This window comes from Lynx canadensis, chromosome A3 (genome assembly GCF_007474595.2).
Source record: "Lynx canadensis isolate LIC74 chromosome A3, mLynCan4.pri.v2, whole genome shotgun sequence".
Taxonomy (NCBI): Eukaryota; Metazoa; Chordata; class Mammalia; order Carnivora; family Felidae; genus Lynx; species Lynx canadensis.
In genome coordinates, this window is record NC_044305.1 from 22,921,665 (window position 1) to 22,937,223 (window position 15,559).

General features: G+C 43.0%; 1 protein-coding gene across 2 annotated transcripts in view; it reads right to left on the bottom strand.

The window, feature by feature from the left end:
* Positions 1-435: 435 nt before the first annotated feature.
* The window catches only part of CNBD2 (cyclic nucleotide binding domain containing 2), a 65,932-nt gene continuing 50,808 nt past the window's right edge, over positions 436-15,559 (bottom strand). For both annotated transcript variants that reach the window (XM_030309694.1, XM_030309695.1), the window contains 3 exons: positions 13,660-13,780; positions 7,207-7,370; positions 436-781 (listed from right to left, as the gene is read on the bottom strand). In XM_030309694.1, coding sequence (XP_030165554.1) covers positions 463-781; positions 7,207-7,370; positions 13,660-13,780 — 604 coding nt within the window. In that variant the 3' untranslated portion in view covers positions 436-462. The remainder of the gene's footprint in view (positions 782-7,206; positions 7,371-13,659; positions 13,781-15,559) is intronic.

A 15,559-nucleotide genomic window follows, 5' to 3' on the forward strand; every position in this document is an offset into this window, starting at 1 on the left:
TCAGTCAGGGGCCTGCATTATTTCCTGGCATGGCATCAATTGAGGAGAGGGAGCAGCTGTTCCATCTGGATGGGGAATGTGCACACCAGTCCCCACCATTGCCTGTTGCCTGCCCAGTCCTTCTGCTGCGCTCCTTTAGATGACCTGTGTGGCCTCTGCAAGGCATTTGAGTTTGCAAATGGTCTGGTCTTGCTCACTTTGATCTGAGCCCCTCTGTGCCTCCCGTCCATCTCACCCAGTAAGACCCTCCCACCCTGAAACCATCCCCAGTGCTTACCCCATCCACACCCAGCCTCCTGACCATCCACTAAGCCCCAAAAGTGTCAAGGGAGACAGTGCCTGAGCTGCTGCCCCCACACATCTCTCTGGACCCACAGCCCCCAGGAGGCCCCCACTCTAAGCCCCACAAGTCCCATGGTGGTCACTCAGGAAACATGGTGACCAACCCATCTTTTATTGGATCTAAACAAGGACTCCTGCATTCTTATACTGAGGCAGGAGTTCTTGGATTTTGTACCGGGGGGCTGTGATGGCTTGGACAATCCTCAATGGGGGGAGGTATTTCTGGGGTGCCATAAAAATGGGATAACAAGGTTTAGTCTCCTTGTCGAGGCTACACAAATCCAGCACCAAACTCTTGGGGTTGTAGATCCCTTTCTTCTTGGGCCGGATTGGAATGAATGATGGACGCTGGCGAGGCTTCAGCAGCAGCCGCATCAGGTCCTTCCGAAAGATATTCCAGCTGTTCTCCTGGAGGAACTTCTGGCACATATCTTCATCACTGAAGGTAAGACACAGATGCTGACATTCCCACACCTGCTCCTCCTGTCCGCCCTGCCCCTCCAGCCTTGCCTCCTGCCATTCTTTCAATTCCTAAACATAGTGTGCTCCATCCCACCTGTGTGCCTCTTCCAGACTCCTCTCTGCCTTCTCTACCTTTCCACACTTTCTTCCCCTAGACCTGCACTGTCCCGTGCAGTGGCCATGAGCCACATGTGGCTACTAAGTCTGTGATATGTGGCCAATCTGAATGAGGGATGTGTTGTGAGTGTAAACTACACACCAGATTTCAAAGACTTAGAACAAAAACAAATGTAGAGAATCTCATTAAAAATGTTTATGTTGATTACGTGTTGAAATGGTAATATTTGAGATACACTGAATTCAATAAAATATATCTTAAAAGTTAATTACACTTCTTATAAAGTGGCTACTAAAAATTTAAATTATATAGGTAACCATTTTCCATCAAAGAAATGTAAATCAAAGCCACAATGAGATACCACTTATGCCCACTAGGATGGCTATAATTTAAAAAACAAAACAAACAAACAAACAAACAAAAACCGGATAGGGGTGCCTGGGTGGCCCAGTCAGTTAAGCATCCAACTCTTGATTTTGGCTCTTGTCACGATCTCTCAGTTCATGAGATGGAGCCCCACACTGGTCTCTGCACTGACAGTGTGGAGCCTGCTTGGGATTCTCTCTCTCCCTCTCTCTCAGTCCCTCTCCTGCTCATGCATGCATGCATACACACGCATATATACTCTATCTCTCTCTCAAAATAAATAAAGTTAAAAAATAGATAAAAATGTGTAATAAAGTAGAGATCTCAAAACAAGGGTTCTGGTACATTGCTGATGGGAAGGTAAACTGGTGCAGCCACTTTGGATAAGAGTCTGGCAGTTCCTCAAAGGTTAAACAGAGTTAACTTACCCAGCAATTTCATCTGGTATAAACCCAAGAAAAATGAAAACCTTTGTCCATGTAAAACCTTGCACAAGAACGTTCACAGCAGCATTATTCATCATGGCCAAAAAGTGGAAACAACCCAACATCCATCCACTGAGGAGTGGATGAAGTGTGATAGGTACATGCTATGGAATATTATTTGACAACAAAAAGGAATGACAATAAACAGTATATGCTACAACATGGATGAAACCTGAAAACATAATGCTAAGAAGCTAGTCACAAAAGACCATACATTGAATGATCCCATTTACACAAAATGTCCTGAACAGGCAAATCTATAGAGACAGAAAGTAGCTTGGACTGGTCTTGGTGCCCTGGCTCTACTCCATCGCCTTCCCTCATAGCATGGGAGGGGGGAAAGAGTGGGGGAAGGGGAGTGGGCTCAGCACTCATTGGTTTATTTCCTTCTGAGACCACAGCAAGGCAAGGGCATGTTCTATTTCTGTTGACTTGCCTACACTCTCACCTAGGAAGCAGGCCTAATAAGTCACTAACAAATTAGAACATTCTTCCAGCTACATTATATTGACCAGAAGAGAGTCAACTTTGATCCATAGACACCAACTCAGTAAAAAACCCAGAGGTCAGAATGGGCTACTAGCTAGGCCTGTTGGTCTCAGTGGTGTGTCAGAGTCAGCCCCTCTCAGCTCAGAGTGCTAATGACATGCAACTCTCCTCAAGCCCATGTTCAGTGACACAGGGTTAGGAGCTCAAAATTGGCCATAGTGGGAGTATACACACCACAGAAATCAGTAAACACTTCAAATCAGGCTTACTTCCCACCCACCTCCCAAAGAGTCAGTTGTTAAACATTCACCAGCACAGCACTGGATAGTCTCCACTTAAAAAGTTCCACTAACTCCTGATTTCTTCCATAATAAAAACAACAATATCCAACTCTGACTTAGCATGTCTCATGGGCCAAGCACTTTACTCGCTAACTCGTGTAATCCTCACAACCACCATATTTCAGAAACATGGAAACTGGGGTTCAAAGATGCTACAGGACTCACCAAAACCTATGAGGGGCAAGCATGTGATTATAGATTCTTAGGGGGAGGGGTCTCTTTTTTTTGCGGGGAGGGGGGGGACCCAGAGTCCAAGTTAAGACAGACAAGATTCCTTGATGCTGATGGGTCATGTTGATTTCTAGTTTAGTTTTTCACAAAACAGGGTAGCTCTTCTAAAAGCCTCAGCTTTGTGCAGGGGATTTAGTTTCATGTGTCCCTGCAGGTGTAAAATTCCAGCCCCTGATGCCCTTAACCCCGAGTCCAGCCCACTCCCGCCAGGCAATCCCACACTAGATCACACTCTGTGCTTTGGCTTTTAGGCTCTACTTCCTTTCGGCCCTTGGAGATTTCCCTTCTGTCTTGGGAACTCAGCTATATACTCATTACATTCCCCACAGCCCTCCCTACGCCTTCCAGGGGGAGATGTGTCAGGTTATCTAGCCTGTGGCATTCACAGGACAGGTATCCCATGGGCACTGACTGTCATCTTCAGGATGTCACGTCCCCTTTCTGGGGCTTCACAGTCCTCAATTACAACATGGAGGATTTGAGCTAGATAATGGATATGTTTTCTGCCTGCTTTAGCAGTCTAGAAACCAGGAGTTCAAACACTGAATGAATAAGCCAGAATTCCGTCTGTCAGCATTGCGGATCACTGCAGCGGAGTGCTGACTGGACAGCACAGATGCTGAGTGCTCAAACATCTGCCACCCTCTTCAAGTCCACGGAAACCTTTTCTGAATTTTAATTCTATAGGCATTAACTGATACCCATCATATGCCAAGCATCACTTGAGGATCTAGTTCTCCTAAAATCCTTTTTTTTGAGTAGGTGGCTCTAACTATTGGTTGTGCACAGGAATTGGAGAATTGTGGCATCTTTGAACTGCAAGGGACAACCAGTGCTTCTCAACTTGTTTTTCGCACAAAACTGCCCCAATTTGGGCCATATCTACATATCACCTGTTCTTTATTAATAACTTTTCTTAAATCTGCCATGTTTCTTTTACTTAAATATTTACTTTGGCCTTATTCTCAGCAACAAGATCTGTCAAACCATGAGTTTAGTGAACTAGTCATGTTGTTTTTCTTTTTCTTTTTAAAAAATTTTTGTTTATTTATTTATTTTGAGAGAGACACAGTACAAGTTGGGGAGGGACAGACAGAGAGGGAGACAGAGAATCCCAAGCAGGCTCCATACCATCAGCACGGAGCCCGACATGGAGCTTGAACCCATGAAATTGCGAGGTCATGACCTGAGCCGAAATCAAGAGTTGGACACCCAACCAACTGAGCCACCCAGGTGACCCATCATGTTGTTTCTCTAATTCATATTAGAATAAGTACATAGCTGTGAAAGCTAAAAATGTCAATTAGTATACCAGCTAAAATCGTCTTGTAAATCTTCTGTGCATATGTTCCATACTTGGGAAGAGACACTGGTCTAGTCTCATTTTCTTGTTTTGCAGAATGAAGTCTGACTCTGCGGAGAGGAGAAATGACCTATCCAAAGTCATACAGATCCCACATTGAATTCTTTCACATGCTTATTGGACATGGCTGCAGTAACTCTACAGATCTGCTTGCCTTCAAACCTCCTTTTTCCTTACCACTAGGAACCACCTGCTTCCACACCTGTCAGCAAAACCATGTCTGACCGCAAGAAAAGAGAAAAGGGGGAGGATGCGAAATTGCATAATCGGTATAATCTCCATTATGAAACTTTGTGCACCTGAATGATAAATGCATATTTGGCACATATCCATGTAGCAAAAAAAAAAAAAATACATACAGTAAAAGGAAATACACAAAATGCTAACATGGGGTTGTTGGAGGATTGCAAATGGTTCTAGTTTTCACTTTTTAAAACACTCAGCATTTCCAGTTTTCTGCAGTGAGAATGCTTTATTCATACACTCATTCATTCATTCATTCATTCATTTATTGTATACCTACCCTGTACTGGGTACTGCATAGGTAGATGTCAGACATGAAGGGCAGGGAAAGCCCAGTCCACGCCTTCATGAAGCAATTAATCAAGTGATGGGGAAAGAACTGTACAAACTACCCAGCTCTAAACAGTTACAGTTCAATACAATGGTCAATGGCAGAGCCCTGTAGAGAGTATCAGGAAGGGGTATTTACGCCAACCTGGGTTAGTCAGGGAAGCCTTCCTGGAGGAGATGAATCTTAAAGAATGAGCAGGAATTTATCAGAAAAAAAAAAGAGTGGCAAGACTAGGGGATGGAATTTCAGGCAGAAGGGGCAGCATTGGCAAAGTCAAATATATACAGGGTCCAGGAGGCAATCTACCTGAGCTGCCAGAGTGGGTTACAGGTGGCCAGAAGTGCTGCAGGGGAGGTGAAGGGTCACACCATGAAGGGTCACATACCCGGCACTGAGTCTGCTTATCCATAAGCAGTGAGATGCCACTGAAAGGTTTTAAGGAGTTTAACACGGCCAGATTTGGGTTTTCGCAAGAGCACAGTATGCAGAAAGGATCTAGTGGGGAGGAGGTGGAGGGAGGGGGCCCAGTGGTAAGACCAGGAGTCTAAGCTGAGGGCCCCAACGTGGGGATACAGAGCATGTCACCCAGGGAGGTGAACAAGATCCACTGGGTTGTGTGAAAAAAATAGTAGGACCTCATTCATATTTACTTTTGTCTTATTTCTTAAAGATCTATTTCGGTACGTCAATAATGTATATATTAGTACAGCAATATATGTATATAACAATAATAATTAATTAATACATGTTATTCATATTCACATATATATTCTAGGGGGTATATACTCAAACACTTTTTAGTAATAACAGTGTGAGATAAAAATAGTTTTGCAGGGCGCCTGGGTGGCTTGGTCGGTTAAGCGTCCGACTTCGGCTCAGGTCATGATCTCACAGTCCGTGAGTTCGAGCCCCGCGTCAGGCTCTGTGCTGATAGCTCAGAGCCTGGAGCCTGTTTCAGATTCTGTGTCTCCCTCTCTCTCTGCCTCTTCCCTGTTCATGCTCTGTCTCTCTCTGTCTCAAAAATAAATAAATGTTAAAAAAAAAATTCAAAATTGTTTTGCAACTACTGGTCCAGTTAATTTTTACATAAAAAAATAAAGGTTTTTTTTCATGTTATATAAGTGTTCACTCTGGAAAATTTGAAAACAAGGGAAAAGCAAAAATAAATCTTTTTATCAAATCTTTCAAGATAGATATTATTTTTTTTAATTTTAAAAGTAATATATCATCATTACCAAACATTTGGAGAATAAAGAGAAAAACATCACTTGGAATGCCAGTATCCTGACAACAACTTTTAAAAGATATTTCTTTTCTTCCCTCATTATAAAAGCAATGCATATGCATTGCAGAAACAAATGTGAGAAGAATATGTAACGATAACTAGGAAGTACCTTTTAGTCTCACCTTCCAGACAGAATGACTCTTACAAATTTGTCAGTATTACAGAGGTTACCATTTTTGCTATTTCCTTCTAGATTTTTCTCTTGTGTTTTACAAAGACATAGCCATAGTATATATACAAGTTTGCACCTTGTCCTTTTCATGTATCATTATATCATCTATTTACCTTCCTGCTACAGAGCCATTAAATTTACAAATAAAAACATTTTTTTAAAGTTTATTTATTTTTGAGAGAGCACAAGCGGGGGAGGGGCAGAGAGAGGGGGACTGAGGATCCAAAGTGGGTTCTGGGCTGACAGCAGTGAGCCCAATGTAGGGCTTGAACCCACGAATCACAAGATCATGACCTGAGCTGAAGTTAGATGTTCAATTGACTGAGCCACCCAGGCAACCTAAACTTACATTTAAAAAAAAATTTCTAAGCACTTATTTATTTTTGAGAGACAGAGAGAGACAGAGCATGAGCAGGGAAGGGTCAGAGAGAGAGGGAAACACAGAATCTGAAGCAGGCTCCAGGCTCCCAGCTGTCAGCACAGAGCCCAACGCAAGGCTCGAATCCACAAACCATGAGATCATGACCTGAGCTGAAGTCTGACACTAAATTGACTGAGCCACTTAGGTGCCCCTAAACTTAACAATTTTTTCAATAAAATGGTTATGCTCTATAAAAGAAATGCACCACAATTTCTAAACTATCCCCATAGTATGACATGTGTGGTGGTGGTAGTGGTTTTTCTGTTATGAATATGGCTGCCATAAACATGTTAGCACAGGTAGCTTTTCACATAATTTAATTATATGAAGATAAATTCACAGGTAGACCTTTACTTCAAAGGGTATGGTCCTGGAAACATAATGCTAAAATTATTATCAAAAGGATTGAGACAATTTAGGGGGTACTAACAACTACCGGTCTCATTCCCCCCTTTTCAGCACTAGATATTAGCACTTTTTTCTTACTTTTACTAAAATAATAGGCAAAAACTTGTTTATTCAATCTAATGGGATGTATGCACATTTCCAGCACTGACCTGGGGTACTTGATCTGGAATCTGTACAACTTCTCTTTTACCTCGCTGTCAATCAGTTCCCAAAATTTTTCTCTCCTTATCCGTATCACCTCGGCTCCCAGGCTCACAAGGACCAGGGGCCGCATGTCACGCTGGTTCTCCGGGAGGAGGATCTGGTGAAGGCCCTGGAGAACAGAAGTCCCAGAAAGCTCAACCTCAGAGACCGTCCACTTCTACCAGCAGATTTTCTAGATGGGAAAAACGAGGCCCCACAAAGCAGACGAATCCATCTGGGGACCATTCTGCAAGTGATAGGGGAAAGTCCAGGGTTCCTTTTGCTACATGACATCAAAGTCCTCTGGCTGATCAGGTTAGAAGAGTCTGTAGGCTCTTTGTCAGTGTCCTACCTCCATGCAGTCTTTCTAAGAATCACACTCAGGCAGTCCCTCTTCAGGGCATAGCATTTCACAAGGTTTCCCCAATGTCCAATCTCAACTCTTGTGTCAAGTGAAGGCATTTTCTCTTCCTTGGGACAATGACAGAATTCAAACAGCAAGTCTTCCCCTTCTAAATCTTCCCTTTTGCAGCCACCACACCCTCCCCTGTCTTTTCTGCAGGCCTCCGTGTGTAGTAACTCATATGAAACTCTCACAATCACCCCATGAGGTGGGTCCTATTGTTATCCTCATTTTACAGGGGATGCTGTGAGGTTAAGAAACATGTCCAACATCCCACAGCATGGAGGCAATAAAGCTAGGATTGGAACTCAAGGGGTCTGTCTTCAGAGTCCATGCTTCTAACCACTATACTCTGAGGAAACTGAGGCACAAAGAGGCTAAGTAACTTGCCCAAGGACAGAAAGACGTGGAGGCAGGATTTGAACCCAGTGATCTGTTCAGGGACCTACTGAAGGCAGCATTGTCGGCGAGTACTCTCATCCACCCTCAACCCATCCCACACACACCAGCCAGTTAGGTTTTTTTTCTGCCTACACCTTTCAAATATCTTCCCAGGGCACCCAGGATAAAGTAAAACTCCTCATTGTGACCCCCAAGACCTGGCCTATCTCACCCTTGCCCCGCTCTCCAGCTTGGCCTCATGCCACCCTGCCTTGTTTACTCTGTTCCAGCTGTGCTGCCCTCCCTTCTGGTCCCCTTGAGACACCAAACTCCTTTTGGCCTCAGGCTTTGAGCTTACTATTCTCATTCTGGAACATTCTTACCCCAGGCTGTCTACAGCTTGTCCTTTTCACCATTCAGGTCTCAGCTTACACATCACTTCCTCAGAGTGGGCTTCCTTGATCGCTCCATTTAAGAAACCCACCCACCCACCCCCAGCCCAACTTTCTATTCCATTCCTAGCAGCAATTTACAACATTTTATGTTTGCTAATTTATCTGTTTATTGTCTGTCCCCAGACTAGATCATGAGCCCCATGAGGGCAGGAAGGATGTCAGTTTACTTGCCCACACCAGCACTTTGGGCCATGGTTAGTGTACGGTAGATGCTTAAGAACTATCTGCTGAATTGATGCTCAAATGGGGTCACAGAACATTTTAGTTAGCAGCTCACCCAGGTGAGTTTCCTCATTTTCTGATGAGGACACACATTCAGAGAGGTAAAGTGATTTGCTCAAGCTGGCTAATTAGAAGCAAAATGAAGATAAGGACCCCCTGCCCTTCACCCCAGTCTGGCATATCCTTTCTGCCCAATCTGAGGCCTCAGTCTGTCTGTTCTGTCTGTTCTGGAGAATCTGGCTCCCCTACACCTCTTGGCTCAAAACAGAGCAGGCCCCAACTTCCACTGTTTCCAGGATTGAACCAGCTTTATGTTCCTGCTTCCCAGCTTAGACAAACGTGATCTCCTAGGTGAATACACAGGCACAGCTATCACTATTCATTCTTCTACAAATGAAGCCAGGGCCTTGAAAGCAGGGAGAACAGAGTCTTACCGAAGACACATCAGGCATTTTCACCACAAAAGGCATGTAACACATATGTGGGGAGGCTTCTATGTGCTGAGCCCTGTGTTGGGTCTTTACTCGGAGTCCCACCCAAAGCCTTCTAGGACTTCCAAGAGAATCAAAGCCAAGGTCCCTATTACAGCATGGCAGGCCCTTGACAACACAGACTGTGCCCTTCTTGTTCCATCTTACATAGCCTCCACTGCTGTCACCATCTACCCAACCGGGCACCCCCTTTCTGCCCTTTGGTGCCTCCATTAGGCTCAGGGTGCCCAGCATCCCCAGCTGCTCTGCCTGGAGATAAGCAAGGCTGCACTCACAGACCAGGTGCTGGCCTCAGGAGCCCGGTGTTCAGTCCTGAGTGCCTTATTCAGAAACGTGAATGCACCGCAGTGTAGTAAACCACAAGAGGGCTGGAAACCACATCACATGAAAACTGTCTGAAGGGATGGAGGATGTTTTGACTGAATAAGAAAATAATTAATGGGGCATTGGTACTGTGCCTGGCTCCAGAAATGTTGAATGAAAAACAAAATGGCATTCTTTAAATATCTAAGGGGACATCATGTGGCAAGGAAGCTGATTTCTTCTGTTTGTTCTTGGGGTTGCGGGGGGTGGGGAAAGGTTGGGGGAGGAGCTAGTTAAAAACTGCACAAGGCAGAGTTTTGCAGAACAAAAGGAGGAGCTTGGAAATATTCCATCAGCCTTGAGGGAGGGCCATGTTAGGGATTAGGGCTCCCACGCAGCAGTGGCTGGCCTTCCTGCATCCAAAAACTCACAGTCCAGCGGGCAGGAGCATTAAGAGCCTACTACAACATGGGGTGACAAGGGCATGAAGAGGACCCTGGAGATACTGTTAACTGAGGAACAGCAGTAAGGACATGTCGAGAGAGCAGCTCTCTAGACTATGATGACCACACACAGGATGATGACCACACATGGGGCTTCAGAAGACAGCCCCTCCCCCAGCACACGGAGGCCCATTACTACTCACCAGAAAGCCCTCGTGCCCTCTCTTGGCTGTTCACCTGCTGCCCAGCTCCCACAATGATTAACTCGTGGCCAAACGTGTTTCATCCATATGCTCCCCACTCCCTCAACTATTGGATAGTTATATTTTTAATAGACTTTATTTTTTAGAACAATTTAGATTTAGAAGAATTGAGAAGATAGGACAGAGTTCCCATATACCCTCTACCCAGTTTCCTCTATTATTAATGTCTTACATTAGTAAAATACCTTTGTTATGGTTAATGAACCAGTATCGCTGCATTATTATTAACTCAGGTCAAGGAGTTATTTGGATTTCATTTTTTTACCCAATTCCTGTTCCAGGATCCTATGCAAGACACATACTCCATTTATTCTCTTCTCCTTAGGCTCCTCTTGGCTGGGGCAGTTTCTCAGACTTATCTGATTTATGATGACCTTGACAGCTATTGAGGAGTACCGGTCAAGTATTTTGTATGATACCCAGCTTTTTGAATTTGTCTGATTAGTTCCCATTATTAGATGGGGATTGTGGCTTGTTGGGAAGAGGACCATGGACATAAAGTGCCATCCTCATCACATCACATTCCTGTTTCATCATATTAAGGGACATACTATCAACACAATTTAACTGTGGAGGTTGGCTAAGGTTGTGTTTCTCAGGTTCCTCCATTGTAAAGTTACTCTTCCCCCTCTCCCTTTCCATACTGTACTCCTTAGAAGGAAGTCACTATGTGCAGCCCACACCCAAGGAACGGGGAGTTATGCATCCTCTGCTTTACAGCCAAGTATCTATGTAAATCATTTGGAATTCTTCTGAATGGGAGATTGGGTAAAAAAAGGAAATCCAAATAATTCCTTGACCTGAGTTAATAATAATAATGCAGCGATATTGGTTCATTAACTATAACAAAGACATTTTACTAGTGTAAGACGTTAATAATAGAGGAAACTGGGTAGAGGGCATATGGGAACTCTGTATTATCTTCTCAATTCTTCTAAGTCTAAAGTCTAAGTCTAAGTCTTTATTAATTTATTCATTATACCAGTATGTACTCAGGGATATTTACTGTATACTTTGGGTTATAACCCAATACTATTTTACTTTGTTGCTCAAATCGTTCCAGCTTTGACCACTGGGAGCTCTTTCAGTTGATACCTGTGTCCCTTTGATAGGCCTGCCACAATCAATGTAGTGTTTTTGCCCAATACTTCCTTACTCCCTGGCACTACAAAATGCTCCAGGCCCATCTAGTCTATTTCCTGCCCTAGTCCTAGAATCAATCATTTTCCAAGAAGCCTTGTTCCTCTTTTTTATTTATCTATTTATTTACTTATAATTTTTTTTAAGAGAGAGAGGGGGTTGGGTGGGGTGGGGTGTTGGGGAGGGAGGGAGACACAGAATCCAAAGCAGGCTCTGCACTATTGCCCTATGCTGGGCTCAAATCCTCAAACCATGAGATCATGACCTGAGCCGAAGTCAGATGCTTAACTGACTGAGTCACCCAGGTGCCCCAAAACTTTGTTCCTCTTAATAAAGAATGGTATTAGAAACCAAGATCAGGGTGCTAGGAGTGCTCACTGCTACTGGAGTGTCATTTCTTTTAGGCCCTGTCAGCTGACAGACCAAAAGATACATATTGATACACATATCTATAAATATTTCCACGTGTAACCATCTGTATTTATATTAAGCTACATAGGGGTTCATACTAATGTCTTCAACTAATCCATTACCACATGGATCATTCTAGCCTCCTCCTTGTTTATCTGTAAATTTCTACTCCAGTGGTGAGAAATCTGGCTGCCATGATCTGCCATTCACTTACTGAATTGATCCATTTCAGTACACAGTATCAGAACTGTTAAGCATCCACCCATGGGTAATAACTTTATCAACTAGAGTACAGTGCTCATGTGCAATTTCTTCAGTTTTCCATATCACAGAACCCAGTCACCTCCAACGTTACATAGGTCAGCACCTTTTTCTCCCACCCTCTTCCTGAGGTTTTTTCACATGTTTGTAATACCATTAGATTCTCTGGTCATAGTCTGCATTCCCTCATGGGATCCTCTGCCTCCTAAATAACTTTTTTGTTGTTGTTTTCACAAACTGTATACATTAAGGTTCACTCTCTGTGCTGTAAAGTTCTATGGATCTTGTCAAATGCTTAAGGTTTTGTACCCAGCATTATGGTTTCATACAGAATAATTTTACTGTCCTAACAATCCTCTGTGCTTTACCTATTCATCCCTCTCCCTGAACTCCAAACCTCTGGCAACCACTGATCACTATTTCTATAGTCATCCCTTTTCCAGCATGTCATACAATTGGAATATAGAATACTTAATCTTGGGGCGCCTGGGTGGCTTGGTCGGTTAAGCGTCCGACTTCGGCTCAGGTCATGATCTCACAGTCCGTGAGTTCGAGCCCCACGTCGGGCTCTGTGCTGACACCTCAGAGCCTGGAGCCTGTTTCGGATTCTGTGTCTCCCTCTCTCTCTGCTCCTCCCCTGTTCATGCTCTCTCTCTGTCTCAAAAATAAATAAACGTTAAAAAAATTTAAAAAAAAAATAGAATACTTCATCTTTTCATACAGGCTTCTTTCACTTAAAATAGCCATTTAGATTTCCTCCATGTCTTTTCATAGCTTGATAGTTCATTTATTTTTATCTATGAACAATATTTCATTGTATGGACCTACCAGTTTTCTTATATTAACTTGTATATTAACATACAAATTTTATAATGAGTTTGTCAATGTCCACAAAATAACTTGCTGTGGTTTTGACCTGGATTGTATTGAATCTATATATCAAGTTGGGAAGAACTAACATTTTAACAATAGAATCTTCCAATCCATGAACATAGAATATTCCTCCATTTATTTAAATGTTCTTTGAATTTTTTCATTATAATCAATAAAGGGTTTTTTTTTTTTTTTTGCATATGGACCCTGAACATATTTTGTTAGATTTATACCTAAGTATTTTATTTTTGGTGTTACTATAAATGGCATTGTGTTTTTAATTTCAAATTTCAATGTTCATTGACTTATACCTTGTGATCTTGCTATAATCATTTATTCACTTCAGGAGGATTTTTTCATTTTGTTTTTTGATTCTTTGGAATTGTCTACATAGACAGTCAAACACCTGCAAACAAAGACAGTTTTATTTCTCCCTCCCCAAATATGTTTGATTTCCTTTTCTTGTCTTAATGCTCTAGCTAGAACTTCCAGTACAATGTTGAACAGGAGTGGTAAGAGAGTACTACTTACCTTGTTCCTGGATTATTTTAAAACAAGTCACAGATGTCATATCATTTTATCTGTAAGTATTTTGGTACATATCTCCTAAAAACAAGGAGTCTTAAAAAAACATAACCATAATACCATTATCATATCTAAAAAAGTAAAAAATACTCCTTAACATCACCATATATAGAGTGGAATGTTTTTAAACCTTTACTGCTATTACTTAACACTCCAGCCCACACGAATGAGGCTCTCTGCACACTTACCACAGTTTCTCCTTCCTCTACAGTGTGGATCTTGATGTAGGTGCCCACTGCAGCCTCCTCAGGGAGTTCACCATTCTCAGTATTGATCATGGGACATTCGAGGGAATGTGGATGCCTAGATCTGAAATTTGACAACTTGTTAAAGAGGATTCATTTGTAACACAGCCAGTTCATGAGGTCCTGGACAGTGAGCTCCCACTCTGCTGCATTTTAAGAACCTCCCCTTCCTGGAGAATTCACACCACCTCAGAAAGTGAGAAAACTCAAAATCAAGCCCTGGAAGAGTTTATGCCAAGAACCGGAGAAGCTGAATAGTGGGGAGACTTAGATGAAGAAATAGAACCCCTGTAAACACTTGAAAGCTGTTATGTGGAAGAAGGGGCTGCTGATCTTATACAGCTGAGCCAGACCTGATGGGTGAGAATTATAGGCTGGCTGACGTGTGCTCAACATGAGGAAGAAATTTCTAAGTCAGAGGTGTCCAATATAGAATAGACTGCTTTGACACAGGGTAAGCTCTATGTCCCTGGGGACACAGCACAGGTTGGGGCTGTCCTTCTTGGCAGAAAAGCAAAGAAGAGATGGCTTTGTTTGTTTGTTTATTTAACAGGTTTCCTTGGGAAGCCTGTAGATACTGTATTTTGTTCATGCTGGAATTAATTTTACACAGGCAATCCTGTTGTGCTTTCTTTGGTCTTGGGCAAGGTAGAAGGAAGAGACAGGCTATGCTATCTGGATTAGAGGCAGGGAAAAATAATTATTTATCGGCTGAGAATATAGCCGATATAGTCACCCAACTCATAAACTCACCCAACACATAAACAAGGCAGCCTACAGTTCTCACCCCCCAGGATGCATACATGAGTAGCACATGCCCAGCATGGCCTTTATTTTTCACTTCTGGGTCCAACCTGTCTGTTCTCCCTTACTGATTTACAGCAGAGGAACTGGGTCGTTCAATCCCTACTTTCCGAAGAATTAGGATTGGGACTCCCTCAGAAAGAATATCCATCAGAGGGAATGACAACTCAGAAGTCATGGGATGCTCCTTATGGAGACAGATGGGCTGGAAATGCTAATAGGCAAAGGACTTGAGTGAAGTGGTACTTGGGACAACATGGAGGTTGTGATGTTCCTATTAGCATAATTGTGATAGTTTAATTTTATATTTAATGAAGGAGAAGAGGTATGATATTGCTCTGGGTCCAGCACTGAGCTGCTTCTAGGCAGGTACCACTGAGTGTCCTTTCCTGTTCCTCATCCTCTCTGGGTTAAGGCATAAGTGCAGCCCTCATCGTGCATCCTCATTCCAGCCATGATAGTTGTACCAAAAAACAAGGCTGAGCACTAATAAGCTGCTCAGGTTTGAATCCTGGCTCTGCCACTTCCTACCTGTATGACCTCAAACCAAGTAGCTTAATCTCTCCCTGTAGCTTGGTTTTCTCACCTGACAAATGAGATGGATAACAGCACTGAATTCATAGAACTATTGTCAGGATTAAATTAGATAATCCAGTACCAGGCACAGAGTATTCCACAAGTGTCAGCTATAATTATCATTATCTCATTTAATTGCTGGCTTACAACAATGCCTAGACTTGAATCCTATTATCTACAGAAAAGGAAACTATGGCTTAGAGAGGTCAAGTCCCTTGCCCAAGTACACAGAGATAAAATAAGTGGCCAAGCCAGGACTTGAGCCTGGGTTGAACTGACTCCAAAGCCCAGGCTCTTATCTACTGCCTCCCTTAGATGGGTAGAATTTTCTGAAGAGGCTCAGAGTCAAAAAGAGACAATAAGGGGTGCCTGGTTGGCTCAGTTGGTTAAGCATCCAACTCTTGCTATCGGTTCAGGTCATGATCTCACAGTTTGTGAGACTGAGCCCTGAGTCAGGCTGTCA